Consider the following 20,942-nt stretch of genomic DNA (forward strand, 5'->3'; position numbering starts at 1 on the left):
TCAATCTGCTGAATTTTTTTTTTTAATCTTTTTTTTCCTTAAACATCATACTAGTGTTTTATTTGTTAAATAGTATTAGTTATAGGAGTATTCACTACTCCACAGTCAGTCAGCCCACAGTTACTAGGGTCAGATTCTTTAATAAAAAGTTAATCACACATACATACCCATCACCACCACTTGCCGTTAATACATATACCACATTACTCTTTATACCCAAAAGACCTCTTGCAAGAGCACTCATTAGTTCTGTTCACTGAACTGCGTAACTACTCAGATACTGACAGTCTACACAACTTTGGAAACCAAAACTGAGCTACAAATGCCTTTGAAGAAACTACTACAGTCAGTCTACATAAATGCTTCTATTTCATGCCTGACCAGCAGCTGCTGGCTGGCTCAGTGACCTACAATAAAGGCAGAGTAAATATAGTCTGGCTTTTGAGGGGTAGACAGATGTATCACGAATCACTCATTATTGCTTGGAAGGAGCTTGTCATGCAGCTTTTACAGTTAAGCCGCACTTGTAGGTCCCATCAGATGTATGTTGGTGGCATCAGCAGGCAAAGCTTAGCTTGCTAGTACCCAAACTCCATTTGGATAGACAAGGTAGATCTAAGCTTCTACAATTCCATCCCAAATTTTTCAAAGCAGCTTTAAGAAACAAACCTTTTAGATTCTTCTTTCTCCTTCAAGAGATGTTCTAAGCTGTTCACATATGACACCTGGCTAACAACAGGAGGCTTAGAAAGCTGTAAATGAAATAGTAAGAAATTAAAAAAATACCACAAGCTATCAATTCATTCAGTATTAGACAATAAACATAATCAAAATAGAAACCTCTTCCAATTTTAATGATATTTTACCTGAAGATAAAAACTCAAAAGGTGACCCTGAAAAAGAGACGATTAACAGTTTAGGTTTCTCAGTCCCTTGACAATTTTATATAATGGTCAAATCTCTCTCAGTGATTAATTTAGAAATAACTGTGCTTCACAATGGATCTGAACAGCAAAGCAAGTCTCTGCATCTCTCCCTGGGGCTGACCTTCAGCTAACCTTCACAAAGAGCATTAGCATCAGAAGCCTTTTACCTCACAGCTTTATTATTATCATCCACTGAGACCCTGGGAATCCCCATTCTCGTGCATGAGACAAGAAACTCCAAAAATGATTCAGTAGCTCTTTGTTACTTTCAGGAGTCCCTAGAGGGCAAAACACCAGTGTTTGCTACATCACCTCCAAAATCATCAGACAAAACAAAGCTTCCAATCAAAATCCTAATACAAACCCAAATTAAGCAGCTAATAAATAGAATTAAAAACCAAAACAACACACAAAAAGTCTTAACTGCTAGCAAAATTAGTTTGGTTTTCAGTAGCTAGTGTTTTATTCAGCTAGTAGCAGACACCACAGATTTTATGGCCATGATTCAGTTCTTTGGACAAGCAGTGCCCTTCTGACACCACCTTCTTAAATTGCAAGCTTCCTACTAGTGACAAAGCTTCTTCCTATGAGCTCCTTCATTTTTGGAGAACACAATTCAATAAAAGAAAATCTCCAATGAGAGGGTACACTATTACCCAAAGGTAACAGAAGTTAGTTTAAGAAGTTAGTGTCCACCTGCTAATAAAAAAGCCAGTTAATACAGCATTCATTTTTGGTATTCATAGATATCTTTCAAACGTAACAAGCAGCATGTCTTTGCGTGGGAAATCCTGTGGGAAAGCTGAAGACCTCTTACCTTATTTTATATCTGGTTAATATACCTAAAACGACTTCTGAACTGAGGAATTAAGACTTTATTCCAATTTGCACATGTCCCTTCTTACAAGACAAGAGAAGAATGCTAGTATATGCAAAAACCATGGTCATGGAAATTTTGGGACAGTTCTTAACTGTTTTGTCTTACTTGGCCATTAATTATGCAGAAACAGGATAGGCCAAATGTTGTGGTGACATTCATGTTCCACAAACATTTGATCTGCTGCATCTGTTTATAAGTCTTAACCATTAATTACGCAGACGTGTTGGTTAAGATTGTGGAATACGTATGTAACCACAAGAGCCTGATCTATAACATGCTTGTATAATTAATGGATAAGGAGAGAGAAAATAATTATGGCTGTTCAGTATCTGCCTACAGAGATACTCTTTAAGAGAAACTCACTTAACAAATAAACCATTTCAGAGATTTAAAAACAGGAGGAGACAAGTACAAGAGTATATATACAGGTATTCTGCTAACAGCAGGTTTGTTTTCTACTGTAGAAAATAGCGGTGGGCTGACCCCAGCCAGCAGCTAAGCACCACACAGCTTGCTCTTTTCCCCGCCCAGTGGTGCAAGGGAGCAAGTAAGAAGTGCAAAAGCAAGAAAACTCATGGGTCGAGATAAAGACAGTTTAATACGTGAAGGAAGCAGGGGTGAGGGGAAGACGAAAAAGTGATGCAAAGGCAATCACTCAGCACCTTCCACAAGCAGAAGGCTGCCCAGCTAGACTCTGAGGAATGGCTACATGCCAGACCAGCTCCCCCTGCTTGGTTTTTATTGCTGAGCATGACACTATGTGGCATAGAATATATCCCTTTGGTCATCTGGGGTCAGCTGTCCAGGCCACACTGAGTCCTATTGCAGGATCTTCCTAATTAAACCATTATTTTTACAACAAAACTGCAAAATCACAACTTATTTGACAAGCTGTTATTGAACAAATAGGCTAACTTTTAAAAACACAGATCAATTCACCATAATATTCTGTGAACTGGGATTCAAACACTTCATCCATTCCTTGTGAGGAGAAGTCATTCAACTTTTTGAAATCCTTCCTAAAATACTTCCAATTTCCATGAAATTCAGCCTCAAAGAAAACATCACACTTACAGATCAAGAACTCGTACACAGATTTCTGACAATCACAGATTGTGACAAGGATATATGACTGGAGTCTAGCACACAGATCTCTCAACAGATAGATCAATTTTCTCTAGCTAACTTCAACTCATAAAAATCTTACCTGATCAGGAAAATGAAAACATTAGATCCCACACATCTTCTAAATGTAACCTCCTGCCTCTTTCCTTAGGGGGAAAAAGCAAAAACCGAACTCCTAAAAACCACCGAAAGACATACAGCTAATGCAATTCATCTGCACAAACCATCTTTCAGCCATTCCAAGGGCAAGCATAGTGACAAGCACCCTTTCTCTGACTACATTGCACCTAAGCATAGGACCCTTAAGTAAGCTGAGTAATTAGTTTTGCAGGCAAATAACTGAGTTTTATGCATTATGAATAAAGGAAAAAACCATACCAAAAAATACAATATAACAAAGGTGCTTTTTTTGGTTTATTAGCCACTTACATGAAGCTTCAGTAATGGAGTCACTGTGTCCTGAGAAAAACTGTCAAGACAAGATTCTTCCAGGGTTCCTGCCTGTGGCTTGGGACTTGAAGACAGAATTTCTTGCAGTGGCATGAATACTTCTTCTTCATCATCATCATCTAGACTGCATTCCAAACTCTCGTCTTCGCTGTCAAAGCTGCTTTTTGCTTTTCCATTCAACTTGGACTTGTCTGTACAGGTGCTTTCCACTTTTAACTCACCTGAGAGTTGTGAAGACATATGGCTGCTGTCCATGCCCCCTTCTTTAAAAGACAACAAACGGGGAACACTTTTACCAGTCTCTTCTGAGAGTGCAGGTTTCCCAGAACCTTCCACTGAACAAGAATCAGAAGCATTTTCTGAAGTCTTGTCTTTTGTTTTCGAAAAACTGTTGCTGGATTGAATACTGTAAGCTTTATTGTGTGCATGTCTTTCTGGCCTTTTCCCATCTTGTTCCTTCTTGGCATTCAATACCTGAGATAAGCCAGCATTCTGGAGATGAGATTCCACATCTTTTGTTTGTGTCAAGCGGTGGAAAGAAGGCAACACAGTACTTTTCTCCTGAGAAAAAGGAAGGGACTTTTCCAAGACTAAGTGTGAGTTAACCACCTGCAATTGATTCTCTTTGGTACCCACAACAGAAACGTGGTTATTTTTACCAGGACTGTGTGCAGAACATGAAGATGACAAACCTACAGAGGAGCAATTATTTTTCTCATTTTCATCACTTGAGTTGAGATATTCCTCCGGAAGAGTAGAATCATGTCTAGGTAGAGCAGCAGCCTCCATTAGTTGCAGAACATCACCACAAGCAGACTTTAAAAGGATATTTTTTACAAAGTCAGACCTCCTATTTTTGCATTTTGCAGATGACCTACTAAAAGTAGGGTCATTCAAACTTGATAATTCAGATTGATTTAAACTGTCTGCATCCACACTCACGGCAGTGTGTTTTCTTTTCCCAGGAAAGTCTATTTGTTTGGATCGCCCAGAAGACATCTTAAATCCAAGGCAGCATGAAGGAACAGACTGGCTCTTCTGCATACCAACAGCCATCTCAGATGATGTTGTCAGTGCATTTGGAGAAGATGCCTCATGTTTTGAAACCTGCGTTGGCTTTGGTTGAGATGGGTCATCTATGAAGTGTTTAAGAAAAAAAAAGTAAACCACTGTTGTCATGTTTAACAAAAAAAAAAAAACCACAAACTTTAACAGCTTACCCTTTAAAAAAATAACTTCTGTTTTTAAGTCAACCATGACTGAAATTTTTATCAGAAACTACAATCCTGCTTGAACACAGTGGACCACAATTAAGATTTAGCTGATACTGTACCATTACGTTGTTATTATTATAACTAACTTGGAAATGAAATAAAATCCTTTTATTTTAAAGCAGCTCAGTAGCCACCGTAGAACACTTTTTCTATACACTAGAATCAATCAGTGTTTGGAAACAGACAATAGCCCAGTTGAGGTATGGGACTGGAAGAAAGTTTCTGTAATTACATATAATGGTTATAAATAATGAACATTATGAAAAGTATTTTGGAAACACTGCAATAATTTTAACAGTGCTCATGAAAAAGCATTCAGAATATGAAGAAATCTGTTTTCGGGTTATGGTTCTATGGCACCAGAGCTCACCTTCCTCACCATGCTTTTCTGCTTCCTGCCTTAAGCTGGCACCAGCACCTGGACACTTCATGGCAAGCTACTTCATGGAGCTGATGTGGCTGAGAACTTCTCAACTCAATTTTCAGCCAGATCAGCTCCTCGCACCACTGGCCAAGTCCCAGTGCTAGCATAGGCGGAAAATGAAGCATAGCAGCAGAGAGTCTGACAGCGATGGACCCACAACATGGGAATACCCTCCTTGTTTTGCCCCCCCCCCCCCCCTTTCTTTTTTTAAAAATCATCCTACTGATGTAGCTTAAGCTTCTATTCACGTGAGCTTTTTATATTCAGTTCTATCTACTGTAGAACAAAATTGTGTGATTAAAAGGGACAAAAAGCAACAAGAAAACCACCTAAAACTTTAGTGTTCAGTTCAACAAGAATGTTCTTTTTGGATTAAGCTGAAAGACAAAATTTGTTAACCACCACAGTGAATGTGGATTTTCCAAAATGCAAGAGAAACCATAAAAATAATCAGGGATTAAAGGCTTAAGACAAAGAAATATCATGACTTCTAATTAAGTTACAAACAATCTGTTTTTCACTAAAATCCCAAATTACTTTTAAATCTCTTCAAGCTTGCCATATATTAGAAATAACCTTGGCTATACAGCAGTAGTTTTGAGAGAGAAAACAGAAAAACATCAATTCAAGGAAAAAAGCTATTAAAAAGAGACACTAAGTGATGAACATGATTGTTTAATTCCATATTATCAGCACTGCTTCTACCTGAGGCAGTCTCCCTTGAACCAGAATGTGGTATTTTTCTTAAAGGACATCCATTTCCCTAAAAATAAAGACAGAGAAAATAAAAAAGTTAATTGAATACTTTTTAAAAGCAGGATGTTGACATTTTGAGCCAAGTGTTGAATCCAGCACAGACTTAGTTCCACATACCCCCAGAAATATGGTAATATACTTCAAGACAAACCTAAAACACAGCTGCAAAGATCAACAAAAGGACTCTCCACAACCCGAATTTTGTATCTTTTCTTCAGATTGGCCTCCGGTTCTAAATCTCTCCACATTTAGGGCCATTAGCCACTTGCAACCCTGGGCTATACGGCAACAGAGCCCAGCTGGCTTTCTTCAAACAAGTCATTAGGAACTTAAACAACAAAATGACAGAAAGCACAGACAAGCAAATACAGAGGGAGGGGTGCTACGGAGAAAAGGAAACACAAGCTAAACAATCTTTTTTGTTCCATTCATAGCACATTATGGAGGCACACATAATGATCTTCCTTGCAAATAATGAGCAACCTTTTAAAGGGTTTTCTTGGTTGGTAAAAAAGTGAACATAATTCAACCCATAATGAAATGCTACATACTTAATAGGACCACCCTCACCTCTGTCTAAATACTGTGGCTTAAGTGCATAAATCAGAAGTTGCAGTTAATAGCAGTTCAAACTAGCAGAAATTTGCCACGCTGTTCCTTACAATACATTGTAAGAAAACACAAGGTTAAAAGACATTTAGGATAAAGACAATTTCTCTACAAAATACAATTTAAAGTTACAATTTCCATTGCATTTTCATGCTTGCATCTAACCCAGAATATCTTCCCTGCTTTAAAACCAGGATTTCTCATTTATTGTGAAATAGTTAAGAATCAGCTTACCCAAGCATGACCTAAGATTTACAAAGGAAGAGCAAAAAGAGCATAAACTTTTGTTACATCTGAAAAAGGCAGCACCAAGAATCTCATCCTACATTGAAAAAGGAAAAAAAAAACCCAAACGAAAAACCCCACATGCACAGTGGGTCACTGATTTCCACCTTTAACAACCCTTTTAAACACACCTGATGTGACACACTTGTTCCTGAGAATGGCTTTACTGGATATGGCTTAGATTGTTTCATTCTATGGTTCTTCCACTTCCTTCCTCTGCAGAGAGCTTCCAGTGACAACCTAAATTCAGAGTCAGTTGGAGTGCAGGGAAATTTCACAGGAAGCCCTGGGTTTTGGCACAGAGACGTGTTGTTCGCAGTGCCATTATTTCTAGCACAGACTTTTCGAGTATCAGCTTCTGATGATGAAACCCATTTGTCAGAGTCTGAACTAGTGTCTTCTAGATCCATACAGTCGGTTTTCTGTTCCCAACTATTCCCACAAGACAACGGCACTCTTGTTACACCCAGACACTTCTTATTTCTTCCCTGTTCTGACTTGACAGTTTTATCCTTTTTGGCCAAGAAACAGCTGCGAGACCCTGCAGTAATAAGGAGTTTTTGAATCACAACTTTTGGGTACAATGAACCCAGTGCCTTGCACACTCTGCCATTCTCTAAAACGTTTACACTGTTCTTTTTCTCCTTAATTCCTCTCCAAAAGGCATCTACCACAGGACTTGTGTTTGGTGTTTGGTCTGGCATCTTTTTAATTCTGACCTTCTTTGGAGAAGATATTTTCTTTTCAAAATGTTCCGCGCGTAAAACTGACAGTCCGATTCCTGCATCTTTTACATTTCCTCTGTCTGGTGAGCACAACACAGTTCTGTCTTTATGGCCAAGGTCTAAGAAATGAAAGAAAAGACAAATTATTCACAGTCACAATACTGGAAAAAAAAAAAGTCTTATTGGACTGTATTACTTGATATTTTCTCTCTCACACACAATCCAAAATGAATTTACTTAATCATTTAGTTTTGTTAGTGCCATGCGATTTATTTAATATAAAAGAACTGCATGATCTATGGCACAGCTTCAGTTGTTATAAAAAAATCTAGCTTAAGCGTGAGACAGTAACTTGAAATAATAATTACATCACTATTTAAAGAAATTCATTTTAATAGGAAATTAATGTTTTCAGTTACATTATTAGAAAAAATTTTAAATGTGCTCATCTTGACATATTTGGTAAGCTATACTCCTTATATTGCTGCTCCAATTTGGAATGAGATTGGACTATACTTCTGCACGCTTATATAATTAAAACTCATATAAATATCTTCCATTTAAAAAACATATATTTACCTTGCTTTAAAACTGGTTTGAAGAACTCTGGAATGGTCTGGTTTCTGAAGAGAAAACATAACTTTATCTTTTTAAAAGAACAATACCCAAATACCCATACAGTGAATATTGATAAAATTAAAATGCTCTAATTTATTGCTACAGACTTTCTTTTAATGCCAGCAGCTCTTATTTCTGATAGCTCTTTCTGATAGATCAGAGAAAGCAGCAGCATCCTCATCACCTTCTAGCCTTCACTCTGCTTGGCTAATGAAGCCAACCTGTCAGTTTCCTCACTCAAACTGCTTCCTTTATCATCCTAGTAGTCTTAACCACCCTTCCAGCTTAAACTAAGCTTTCTTAAATGGGACTGACCTCACCTGTATCCACTATTCCAGATGAGACCTCACCAGTACCTTATGTGATGGTGTTAACAACCTCCCCATCTCCACTGTCAACACTTTGAGCAGGTAACACCTACTATTAATTTTTTTTTTTTTTAAGGTGTTATAGTGGTAAGCAGCTGGCCTCATCAATACCATCAGCCACCAAACCCTCTTCAGTGCATTATTAGTTGCTATCAAGTCTAACCACAAAGTTCTGTCTGCAAGTTGTAAAGTTCAACTAACCCTGTAACTTTCTTCCTGTTGTCCAAAACCCTTTGTGCACCACTGTTTGTTGCTTTTTTCACACATCTGGTGCCAGGCTGGGATGCAAATTCCTATCTGCCCTATTACCAGATTTCTCAGCAGGAACTTGTACCAGCACTGCCCCTTAACAAAATACACGTCAGTGGCATCCCTCCCAGCACACATTACGGGCATCTTCTGGCTTCTAACAGAAACAGCAGTCTACAACCATCTTATTTTTACACATACACAACAAGATTATTAATAGGTTTAAATCAAAGGCCTTTTCCCTGGCAAGAACAAGTAGGACGTGACAACAGCAAGGCATTTCTCCATGAGAGAATGTCACTCCTAGAACTGGGCAGATTGTCTGAGTAACGTACAATTTGAACATTAAAATACATCAAGAACTGTGAACTTGCTATCTTTATCTTCTCCCACGTAGCAAGGAAGTTTACTAACAACTTCAAGGCTATACTTACGCCTGTTTTGGAAGTTTCTTGTCAAGTTCCAACAAGATATTGGTGTGAAAGCAAAAATAATACAGATTTGTTTAAGACCTTCCATCTTTTGTAATCTTTCTGTGTCTTCCAAAACAAAGCTATATCGTTACTGTCCGTGTAACAGTGATTACAAAGGCAAAACTTATTTCCTCCAGATTCTAAGATAACGTATTCAGGCATCCATACATGACCATGCTTTCACAGACTCAATAACTATTTTTTAAGTTCAGGCCAGAAGAACCCACTGCTCACTTGTTCAAACTAAACTTGGCTTTAATTTTGAATCTTTCCGTAAGCTTGTTACTTTCACTTTTGCATTTTCTACATGGCTTCTGCATTTTTAGCACCTACACAAATACAAAAAGCTGTTTATAATGCATCGATACCTCTTTAATTAGACTACTGGCAAGCAGTGATGTTTGAGTATACTGTAACTCAACAAAAAGCCACCTGTAATCAGAATATGTGAGTACATAAAATTGCCTTTTGGCTTACCAGAGAGAGCAGAAAAATGACTTGTCAAAGACTACTTGCCTCCAACACGTCCCAGCTTAATTTGACATAGGCCAAAACACAACCATTCTTCCCACATGCTGAAGCAACAGGGTCCCCAAATTTCAGTTCAACGTAAGAATCAAAAGGCTAAATTGCATGTTTATTCGCTGCTATTGCTGTTGCTGACTGATTCCTCTTTCTGCCCTAGACCACCTCCCAGTCTGACACCCTGACTTCACCCTCTCACAGCAAGGCGCTCTCTGCCTTGCATTCCTCAGGCCACTCCCAATGCTTGCTTGTGACTGCTCTCGCAGCTGCAAAACCATCCCATGCCCACAGCTTCCTGCACTGCGTTATCTTTCCAAAACCCTTTATTTTCCTAACGGTACTTCTTCCTTCCAGGTTAAAGCCCCATTTACAATACCAACCACTGCTGACAATCCAAATGTCATCTTCAGTTACCTCTCAGATTCCTCTCCGCGCTTGAATCTTGAAGACAAACCAAAACCAAAGCCTTCTGCTATCTTCTTCCTTCTTTCCAGAGCCACTGATTTCGAATGACCGCTTATCTCCCTCCCACATCCACTATCCCATTGTTGTATCTTTTTTGCTGTCTTTTATTCTAAATGCAAGAGCTTTGTAACAAAATTCATGTTTGTTCCATAATTATACAAAGCCTTGTATGACATAACTGAGAGAATGGAGGCACTGCCGCTAAGAAAAAAGGCCTTTTTTTTTTTTTCCCCCTCCCTGAGATAAAAGTTTAACTTGAATGGAGAGTGATTTGTCTTAGACTATTTGTTTTAAAGTGCTTACCCACTGACATTTTCTACTTTGCATTCTACTGCTTTTTCGAAGAACAAGGGATAGGAACTGTCCAACTAAAACAGAATAATAATTTCTCAAGTGCTGTACTGTATCTCAGACAAGGAAGTGTATTAGAAACTTCAAACGAAACCAAGGGTGAAAAAAAAGAAAGCATGTGATATAGTACAAGGAGGAACCCAAGAAAGTACTGGGCTTTTCAACCTGCTTTTCATATATATGAAAGTACAAAAAGAACATGTGATTTTCTTTGTGAACAGGACCATAACTGTTCACAAACTATTCACAGGATGATTTCCACTATTGTTTTAATAAGAAGTCAAATAATCAGCTCTAAAAGAATGAAGAACTGATGAAGCAACAAAAATTACTGGTTTTCAGTCTTTTTTACCTAACATGAAAGTCGCAGCTGTTTAATGTATCTTTGTCAACAACTACATAGCTCTGGTTAACGCTTTTCAGCAAAATATATAAATTCAGCAAGACATATTTATCCCCACTAAGAATTATTCCACCATTTTTTGTGAAATCTCATCTTAACTGAGACACCAGGGAGACCACTAAAGAACCCAGATAAGAAAAGGCAAAACCCATAAATACATGATCTCACTTAACAAAAAAAAAGCTATACAGCCAGGAGATGCACCTAACAGACCTTTCAGGTCTTTCAAAATTAAGGGCACAACCTGCATGAAAGAGGGAGGGAGGAAATTCTTTCGCTTGTTTAAAAAGACAAACCCCTGAGTATTCTTTAAAAGTAACTAGCGTTTACAGCCATATCAGTGGTTATCTCTGATTGGATAAAAACTGTGTTTTTAAAAATCCAGCACTTTCCATAGTGCTGGAAACACTAGCAATAGCTCGGAGAAAGCAAAGCCACACAACATAGGAATGGACTATAAAATGTAAATACATCTTTGACAAAATGGAGCATCTTGAAAAGCACTGTAGAAATAACAACAGCAACCAAAAAAAACCAAACAGAAAAGAAAGTCACACATAAAACCTCAAAATAGCCCTTTAGACGACCACAGCAAAACCAAAACATAGAGTAGTTTCACTTTCTTGGGCAAGAAGCAACACAAAAGAACTGAACTTGTACCTTCTCCCTTTCCTCCAAATGTCAGGGCTATCAAAAAAGAGGATCAGCAGAAATGAACAAAATAAGGTGCCACTAATGGCATAAGAAAACTATGACTTGCTTCATACTGCGAGAAACAAAACTTATTTTAACTCAGCAGTTAAAAACCTCATCAAGTCTTTGGCAGAATTTGGATTTCTCGTTGGTAGACAGGTTCATCATGTCTAAAAACTGCCATTGACCACCACTGCCTTCATTGGAGACCTTGTCCTCCGGCACCATTAGCAGTACAGCTCACAGCTGGAACAGGCTTGCGAGCTGAATCAATGACAACTTAAGTTCTCCATTTAGAGCCGAACTGCTGAAGCCTACCTAGCTCTGCAGGTAGGCTTGCTAACAAACACCGAGACATGAGATGGGAGGACATATGGGTCCACGTGGGAGGACTCATGTAACGTGAATGATGTACTAAAGATGCCAGTCAGTACTTGGCCAGACATCTTCTTCAGTTTCTTTGTATGCTGTCAGGTTCCCTGGCTATCAGAGGCCTTTCACCTTGGCCAACAAACTATCAGAGCCGCGTGAAAACAAGGGCCAGCGCATCAGGGCTGGAACTCCCAGTGGTGTGAGTACGGATGAGGAGGGCAGCCGCCCCTCGCGGCTGGCACACCGCCGTGCTCCCGGACGGTCTCACACCCCCATCTGCCAAGCTTGGCCGGGACTGAAAGGCTGGAGCTGGGAACAGCACCGTGAGGCTCACGCTGCCGCCGGCCACCCGCGGAGCGGCCGCGGCCTCGGCCCCCGGCCACGGCGCCATCCCCTCCGCCCGGGCCCGGCCCGGCGCGGTGCACGCCGGGAGCCGCCCGCCTGGGGCGCCCCCTGCCGGAAGCGCGCTGCACGCCGGGAGCCGAGAGGCGCCCCGCTGGGCGGGCAGGGTGACTGGCGGCGGCCGCCTCCCACGCCCCCGTCCGCCCCTCAGCCGCTCCCCACCGGTACCTGAGGTCTCGGGCCGCCTCTCTGGCCGCGGCCGCCGGCGTAAAATGGCGTCGGGACCTGGTGACGGACGGGCCCGGCGACGGCACGCCCACGCCGAGCGGCCGGGTCATGGCGCGGGTTGCCCGGCTGACCCCGCGCGGCGGAGGGGAGCGGGGAGACCGGCCGCTCCCGACACCATAGGAAAAGCCGCCGGCCCGATCGACCGTCGCCTCCGGGGGCCGCGGGCAGGAGGCGAGGGAGTTTTTTTTTTTTTTTTTTTTTTTTAGGCTCGGTCGCTGATTGGCTGAGCCGCTGAAGCAGTGGCGCCTCCCGTTGGTTCTTTGCCGCTAGGGGCGGGACGGGTAGACGGAGCGTGGTTGTGATTGGCTGCGAAGAGCGCGGGAGGTGGGAGCTTCCTTCCGCGGCCGAAGGAGGAAGGGCTGTTTGGCGCCTTGGTCCCGTGGCGCTCACCCGCTCCAATTCCCGCTTTCTGATTGGCGCGCGCCGGGCGGGCCCCAGCCCCGGCGCGAGCGCGAGGAGCCGCCCGGCTCCGTCCCGCCTCAGGGCGCCTCTCGGCCGCCCCGGCCCCGCAGCACCGGCCCGCCGCCATCCTCCTGCCTGCCGGGGGCCTGCGGCGGCCAGTCTCCCCTCAGGGAGGGCGCCCTCGGGCCGGGGCACGCTTAGGGCGATTCCTCTGCAAGCGGAAGTGTCCCGTGAGGAAAGCGGGCGGGGACAGTCGGTGAGCCGCAGGCCATGGGGCTTATGCTGCATCTGTGAGGAAACCGAGGCCGTGTGTCCATCTCCACAGCCGCTTGCTTGCGCAGGGGAAGGGTTAATCACTAACCAATCATTGTAACTGGGAGTGTACTGAATCTTTCTATATTTTGTGTTTGTTTGTGAAATAAGCAACTATAAGAACATCTTGATTTTAAGAAGTTAGCCTCTATGTTAGCGTTATGTATGGGTTGCTGTGCTACTTGTTATCCGAGGCTGTGTTGCTTGAAGTCCCTATTCTCTGGACCGTGTTAGCCTTAGTCCTTACTCTCTAGACCATAACCAGAGCACCTAGGTTCTATTGTATATAGGATGAGTTATTTGACAACCTGACAAGGTAGATACATAGCTGGCCAACTTGGCAACAAAACTTACTTTTAAGGTATCCTGAAGTGAACTGCCTTCATTATAATACTAAAAAACGCACCCACAGGTCAAGATGACCCTTGCCCAGGTGAAGACCCTTCCCTTGTGCAAGCGTAGTAACAGAGGAGAATGACACAGCAGATATTATAATTATATGCAAATCACTAACCAATCACTGTAACCGGGAGTGTACTACCTTGTAATTTTTGTGTATAAATGTAACGGTGAAATCGGCATGGGGTGTGCTTGATTTGTGGAAATTCCACCTGGCGCCGCAGTAAAGAATGCCTGCTTTCTAAAACTCCAAATTGAGCCTTGGAGAGTTTTTCATCTGCCGACTTACGGTAATAGCTTGACACAGTTGCAGCTGTTGGGAGGCTAAAAAGTTGGGAAGGGAGTAACTTTTCTGAAATCGCCCACATCTCCACCAAAACAGCATGCAGTCCTGTGCCTTCCCAATCACAGCCTGCTGTGCGAGCTTCATTCTATACCTTGCTTTACACGGCCCTCCTAAAGTGCATCCTGTGTGTGATTGCCCTGTGTGCTGCACTACCGCATTTCAAACACTTTGGCCCAGGGTCAAAAACCTGGACTAGACAACCTGAAGAACCAGATTTGCAAGCTTAGGGAACCCCAGTACTGCTATCTGTAGTGTTCTGTGCAAATTTACATAATTAGTCTCTATAAAAATTAGCGGTATCAAAATGTCTCCACAGTAGTAGCTCTAACAGTTGAAAGCAGGCACTGCACGGATACAAGCTAATCCCTGCCCTTGGTCTGCAGAAATAAGAGATAACCCAACAGCGCCCTGAAGGTTATCTGGGACGGTTTATGCTGAAATCTGTTTTGTTGGTTTTGGTGGGGTTTTTGTTTGAGGTTTTGTTTAGCGCTTTGCCTAAGAGTGGAGATGACCAAGGCCACTCTTTTCCTAATGTTTTTCTTGGATCCAGAAACACCAGGAGACAACTCTGACTCAAATGGAAAGGAGTGACCCATCTGATGTCTCTTTCCGCACCCTGCCCGAGGTAGGCTGGCCTAGGGAAAGTCTGCAAAGCAGAAGTAACAGTAATGCAAAACTGAAAGCACAAGTCAAAATAGGAAACTGGTTTTTGAGCATCTGAAGTGTCCCGAGTCTGCCGTGTACGATGGGCTCCAACCCACCCTCTTTCATCCTGCCCCATCCTTCAGTCTGTTTTTCAAATGCTTTCATCCGTGTCATTTATGATGTCTTAAACCCAGCCTCAAAAGAGTAAAACACTGGCTGCCATCGCATCACGTACCTTCCTCCTTTCTTGCTTTAACCCATCCTACACACATTGTCTTCAGCTGCGAGCTCTCTGCCCCAGGGACCATCTCCGACTATTATATTTGTAAGAAACCTACCAGGAGGGGATCCCACTGTTTGACAACACGCCTCAAGACCCACCATACACAACAGTACAACCAATCCATGTATATGCTTGGTGTAACTTTCTTGAGCAACAAATGAAGAACAGTCGGGCTTGCTGTCATACAGATTTGCTTGAAAAGACGATAGTGTGTATTTGAATTGCTGTCTAATAAAGTGTTAAAGCACGGTTTCATGCCCGGTGTTAGCCAGGAATTCCAGAAATATTTTTATGTCACATTGAAGGCGCAGATGAAATTGAAGTAATATAAACATTTGCTTTACCCTTCAGTTTAATACTTTAATCCTGCAAAATTGCAACAGACCTAGAGGCATTTTTACAGTTACATGACCTGGAGATGTAAACAGTTACAAAACACAACAAAAGAGTCAGACACGGAATGCACTGGTAAGTTTGCAGGAAACGTGGTGACACCAAGCAGCTTCTACAGAAAGTCTGATTCGAGCATTGGTGATGGCAAGGTAAAGATGTTTCTCGTAAGAAAGAGACAGCAAGGACACAAAAAATAGTAATTACCTAAGTAATAACATGGCTTGTAATAACCTGCTTATGGCAAGTGTCTGAAATACAGACACTGCAGAAGGTAGGGTATTGTGGCACTGAGGACAGTGGGGGAAGTAAGAAAAAGGTGCGACAGCTGTAATGGTATTGGCTTGTTTGTTGCTTTTCTTCCCCAAACAGGAGAGTGGTATGTACCCATGTGCTGTTTAAACTAATGCACGCCCTACAGCAGGCCTTAATGTCGAACAAATAAATAGCAACAACACTCATTAGGCACACAAGTATAGCTATCAGTAAGTAATCATAATACTCAAACTACTTTTTAAACTTACCTCAATTAGAATAACACTTATCGCTATAGATACTAATTATTCCCAAGAAAGAGGGAATCTTACTTTCCCTGACAATTTGGGAGCACTTCACTGCTTACAATTCCCTTCCTCCGAATTACGCAAAAGTTAGAAGACGCTTACCTCATGCCTTGCTTCAAAGAAGTTGGAAAATCATTTGCCTCCTGCCCGATCCCATGCTATTGATTTTCGTTTCTATTAGTCCTTCCCATCATGCAGTCTGAACGCACACCAATAACCAGAAACTTTGGAAAAGTACAAATCTGGGAAACTTGATAAGGTTTTACAAGTAGATCTGGAACTATAGTGGGGGTATTATGCAAGTCATTCTTTGCTATTTATTTCATCTCTTCCTTAATTGCCTTCCAGAATGACTCATGCTTTTATTTTCAAGCAAAAGCAGGAAGTATCCCAGAGCGCGGAGGTTTTAAGCAGTATCCTCAGGGAAATGGGGTGCCCACCACTGCAGCTACATAATGATGAAGGACTGTGATTTGGCCACGGCCCATTAACATCTGAAACGTATCAGTCACAACCATGTGAGCTTTATTATAATATTTTAATGTAAATGTTCTAGAGTTAAAAGCCCTGAATCTGAAAGGGCACATATGCTTTTGTCAGAAGAAACAAAGGAGGCGAAATCAAAGCACCATTTCTAGTCTGTGAAGAAATTGCCCTTTGGCTTTTGAAAGCCTAGCTGGACTTCAGGATTGTTCAATTTTCACTTAAATACATCAGTACTTTCAGCCTTTCTTCTAGAAAACCACCCATCACCACAGAATTACCTTACTTTAACACTAGAAACTAGGTATTTCTGAAGTCTTAGAATGGTAGCTGAAATCATACTGTAAAAAAACCACATCAGTTGCCTGAACAGTTTTAGTTTGCTTTCAATTTCAGAAGCCACAGAGATAGTTAATACCTCAAATTTATTTGTAGAAAAGGAAGAAGGTTGTTCCTTCCCCCTTGTAGATCCCCCACCCAAGTAGTTCTGCAGAGACACCTGCTCCTCTGGCAGAAGAGACCTTCTTAGACACACTCCAGCTTCCAGCCCTCCCAAGAACTGCAGCCACCACCCGTGTTTGGCTCTTCTGCTTTGTTGCAAAGGAGCAACCAGCCAAGAGGCCACACATGGCTGACACACAGAGCGCCAGCAGATCACTCGTGGAGAAGTATGGTTAGGCATATGGGCCATCGCACATTCACAGCCTTGGGGCCACCCTCAGCAGTCAGAAGAGGCTATAACCTGTGTTCAACCATTAACTCAAACTTCCTCTTCAAAGAATTTGTGAGAAGAATACAGTTTTCCAGGGGGTGGTTTGCAGCCCTGATCTAAACGAAGGAGGAGGTGCTGCAGGTTGCAAAGTCACGTAGCGTATGACATGCGAGGCGTTGCACATGGATGGCCATCTTAAGCTATGAACCTGCATCCACTTTATAACATGACTGTTTCAAAGCTCCATACGAAATACTTACCCTAACCACATTCTTTGAAATTCTAGGGACCTCCTGTCTCACTAATGTGTCCGTTCATTTCCACCTTGTTTTAATATGTCTGACCTCACCAAAGGCACAGCAAAGGGTAAGTAATTCAAAATCATTGACCTTGTGCTACCTCAAGGGAATCAGAGTGAAAAGAGAAGCTAGTTTTCTGAAGTAGTAGAGGACCGTGAAACTCTCCTAGAACATTAAGTACAAGAACAGAAGCAAACACAAGCAGTGAGGCTGCAAAAGGAAGATTTCTCTAAGGAACCACGGGGGGTGACAGGCAAGGGCAAAGACAGGTATCATCATGTGTCTTCTCCCCGTGGAGTTTAAGTGTTGTAAATTGCCTTCTCCCTGATACAGGATCAAGTTTGTGGAGAAACAGATCAACCAATATTTATTAGCATACCTTTTATTAAGCTGTTGTAGTAGACTTATTAATAGCGGATAACTGTCCAGACAGTAAATTCAGTTATTCTTTCATGATTCACACACATGCGATCACTCATTGTTACCCAGTGGGGGAGGGGAAGCTGACCACAGTGGTTTTCTCAGATACAGAGGCTCATACTGATGTGCCAGTGGCTTCAGCATCAATGCTGAGAAAGTCCATCTGTTTCTGCAGATGCATATGTAATCCTGTAATCTTTGTCAGCATATAGCCACCACCCCCTTCTTGGGTATGGCCTGAGCTATACGACCCATTGTTGATGGCGTGTGTGCTGGTGGCCTTGTGTAGATTCATCTGACTATGTCCTGGGATCATCAGTTCCTGGGGATTCAGCAACACCTCTTGGCTCTGGAGCTTATCTGTTCCTGGGACACTTTCGCACACTGCCTCTCAGCACGTATTTTTCCTCTCTTCAGTTTCCTGGTAACTATTTCTCCAGCCATATGCACCTAGATGTACCTATAGAGTCTGTTTAAACTCAGAAGGGGGTTTTGAGACACAAGTGCTCCAGGGACGCTGCAGGCTGTTCCTCCCAGGCACAGCACAGGCAGCTCTCTCCCACCAACCGCTATGAACATGGTTGGTCGCAGTTTGCAGCACAGATTTCCAAATCTGTCTCCAAACCTGGATCTTCCAGAACACTGCTCACCCACAAAGCTTAGCGTGCCACCACTCATGCATTTCTTTTACTACAATAGCAGGAATCACTACACTGTGTGTTGGCAGTGTAATGACGCACTTTGGGGAGAGCTCAACTCTCCAGCACCCCAAACCCAAAGATTCTCATCCGTCATTCTCCTTTATAGACATTTAAATAATTTCTTATGCATTGCATGATGCATTTTCCTGCTTGTGATTATATTCTACCACACATTTTTTCCATCAATTATTTTCAGTACACATGCATTTAATCATGCTTTCAAGCTATATCTAATGCTTAGCTACTAGCAGTTCATGCTGTATATCCCAGTGCTATGTTCAGACACTATCGTATCCTACCACAGGTGTTCTCTGACAAATACTGTTACATTTGATGGCTGCAGATATCTGCACGTTAGTCTTACCTAGCTGCTTATTAGTCATACTTTCAAGCTTCCCCTTATTTCAGCTAAACAGCTATAATAATGAGGTTTCCTATCCTTCATAGCATTGCTTTGGTTTACCCACACAACAATAGCAGAGACGGGGTGGGACAGGAAGCAAAGACCAGCTCTGTCTCAGCATCCATTTATATATCATTTTATGTGGCACGTATGAGGAAAGATAGGAAGCAATAGAATGCGTATATGGCAAGGAACGGATAGAGACGGGAAACGTTTAGAAGATTTTTCCTTGTTTTTCCTGGGAGAACACAGATGCTGAAAAGAGTTGCGGAGCTGGTGGAAGGGATAAAACCCACACTCATGTGGACGTGTTCTGATATAGGCAGCCATTATTCTTTGCACTGCAAATGTAAAGGGGACTGCTGAATGCAACGCAGGTTTTTTTTAAAGTAGAAAAACACTCATTCATGGAAACCGAATAAGGATGTTTTCTTTAGATTTAGGCTGGCTTCCTCTGACTGAAATGTATACCTGAGCATATAGCTAGAAGCATAGCTGTAGCTATGTCTGAGCTAAGAGCGTGTAAACTCACCAAGTTGATGTACTTCTTTCCCAGGCACCTGCAGACCCAGCTTCCTGTCCTTTGTGTCACACAAGTGATCCTTGTGAGCTTTGACACGTGTCTTGGAGTCCATGCGTATGTGGGCGTGAAAATGTGAGTGAAATGTGTGACAATATGAGGGAGTGAAATAAGTTTTCTTTAAAGTAAACTTCCCCTTTCATAAAGATTCACATTAAATCATGTTACATTAATTTTTTTACAGGCATAGGGCAGCAAGCGCAGCATACGTCTCATCTTCCTAGAGTCTTGTATGTCTTTCTACACCCTCCCAGTCTAGCACTCCATCAAGCTCCCCCACGCTGGCCCGTATCACAGATAGCTGAGGTGAGTCATAAGCTTTTTCTTGGCTCTGAAGCCAAATCACTGCTAGAAACGCACAAAATTGGGCAGCATACAGGGTTGGCTACAACAATTTCCACCTAAGAAAGATCAGGTATTGCTACAGTGCACCACTAATTGCTCTCCAATGAATTCCCCTCTAGTGATTCACAGCTTTCCTGAAGAACAAAGTGCAAACCTGCACGCGGTACTCCCACGGCGGCCCCGTGTAAGGCAGAAGCATCTATCCCCATACCTGCAGGATAAACTCCTGCTCATACACCGAGGATTTCCCCCCCCCCTCACATACAGTTGTGATTTGCTGTAACCTGCAGATCATTTCTAGCAGAGCTGTTGCTGAACAGTCAGTCTCCATCTGACAGTCTTGCAGCTCATTGCTTTAACTCACTGCAATCCTTTGTACCACTCCTTATTGCATTCCTGAGACTATTTCTCAAGATAAGATAACTTTTAACTCCAATCCTGCTCTCCAGTGCTCACCATACCTCCCAAATTCACAACAATTTAACAAACATACTCTGCAAACATAGTAAGTATATCTTTCATGCCATTATATGGACTCAGAATGAAAACATTGAATGTCCTTGGACACTGGACAGGCTCCTGTAAAACTTTAGCCAATAAATCCTTCTCTTCTGGCAACAAGCCCTTAGTAACTCACCTAAGCACAAGTGAGCGCAGTATAGAGACAGATGGCCAGGAACCGGTGCAATTTAGGCAAAAAACCCTCATGTCAGTTTTGCAGGCTGCATGTCAAGACAGACAGGTACCTAAATGTACATGCTCAAATAGGCAAATATCCCTTGCCAAATTCTGTTCTGCAGGGCTACGTTGTTAGGGATTTCTGAGCTTGGTAGTTTGAAAGTGGTTTCAGGTATACTTACGCTAGTTGGAGTCACACTTTATAGTTATTATGTGTAAATAATACTCCTAGTGACCAAGTCGCAGGGTAATCAGGCAGCTAAATGCAACACAGCATTCAATGAAATCAATCTGCTTTTTGCAAATGTTAGATATATGCAGGCATAGTGAAAACTAAGTTAAATTGATAAACCAAACAGTGGAAGAATATATGCACACTT

At 42.1% G+C, this 20,942-nt stretch overlaps 1 protein-coding gene across 3 annotated transcripts in view; it reads right to left on the reverse strand.

Moving 5' to 3' along the window:
* SLF2 (SMC5/6 complex localization factor 2) overlaps nucleotides 1-16,225 on the reverse strand; it is a 33,439-nt gene extending 17,214 nt beyond the window's left edge. The window contains exons 1-6 of one of the 3 annotated variants that reach the window (XM_076338913.1): nucleotides 16,044-16,225; nucleotides 8,034-8,077; nucleotides 6,861-7,573; nucleotides 5,785-5,842; nucleotides 3,361-4,517; nucleotides 670-752 (exon numbers count right to left, since the gene is read on the reverse strand). In XM_076338913.1, coding sequence (XP_076195028.1) covers nucleotides 670-752; nucleotides 3,361-4,517; nucleotides 5,785-5,842; nucleotides 6,861-7,573; nucleotides 8,034-8,077; nucleotides 16,044-16,048 — 2,060 coding nt within the window. In that variant the 5' untranslated portion in view covers nucleotides 16,049-16,225. Of the gene's footprint in view, nucleotides 1-669; nucleotides 753-3,360; nucleotides 4,518-5,784; nucleotides 5,843-6,860; nucleotides 7,574-8,033; nucleotides 8,078-12,541; nucleotides 12,735-16,043 lie in introns of those variants that run through there. The other 2 variants (XM_076338914.1, XM_076338915.1) reach the window with 2 other exon arrangements.
* Between the last annotated feature and the right edge of the window lie 4,717 nt (nucleotides 16,226-20,942).

The sequence above is a fragment of the Aptenodytes patagonicus genome, chromosome 5 (assembly GCF_965638725.1).
Source record: "Aptenodytes patagonicus chromosome 5, bAptPat1.pri.cur, whole genome shotgun sequence".
In the NCBI taxonomy this organism is placed as follows: domain Eukaryota; kingdom Metazoa; phylum Chordata; class Aves; order Sphenisciformes; family Spheniscidae; genus Aptenodytes; species Aptenodytes patagonicus.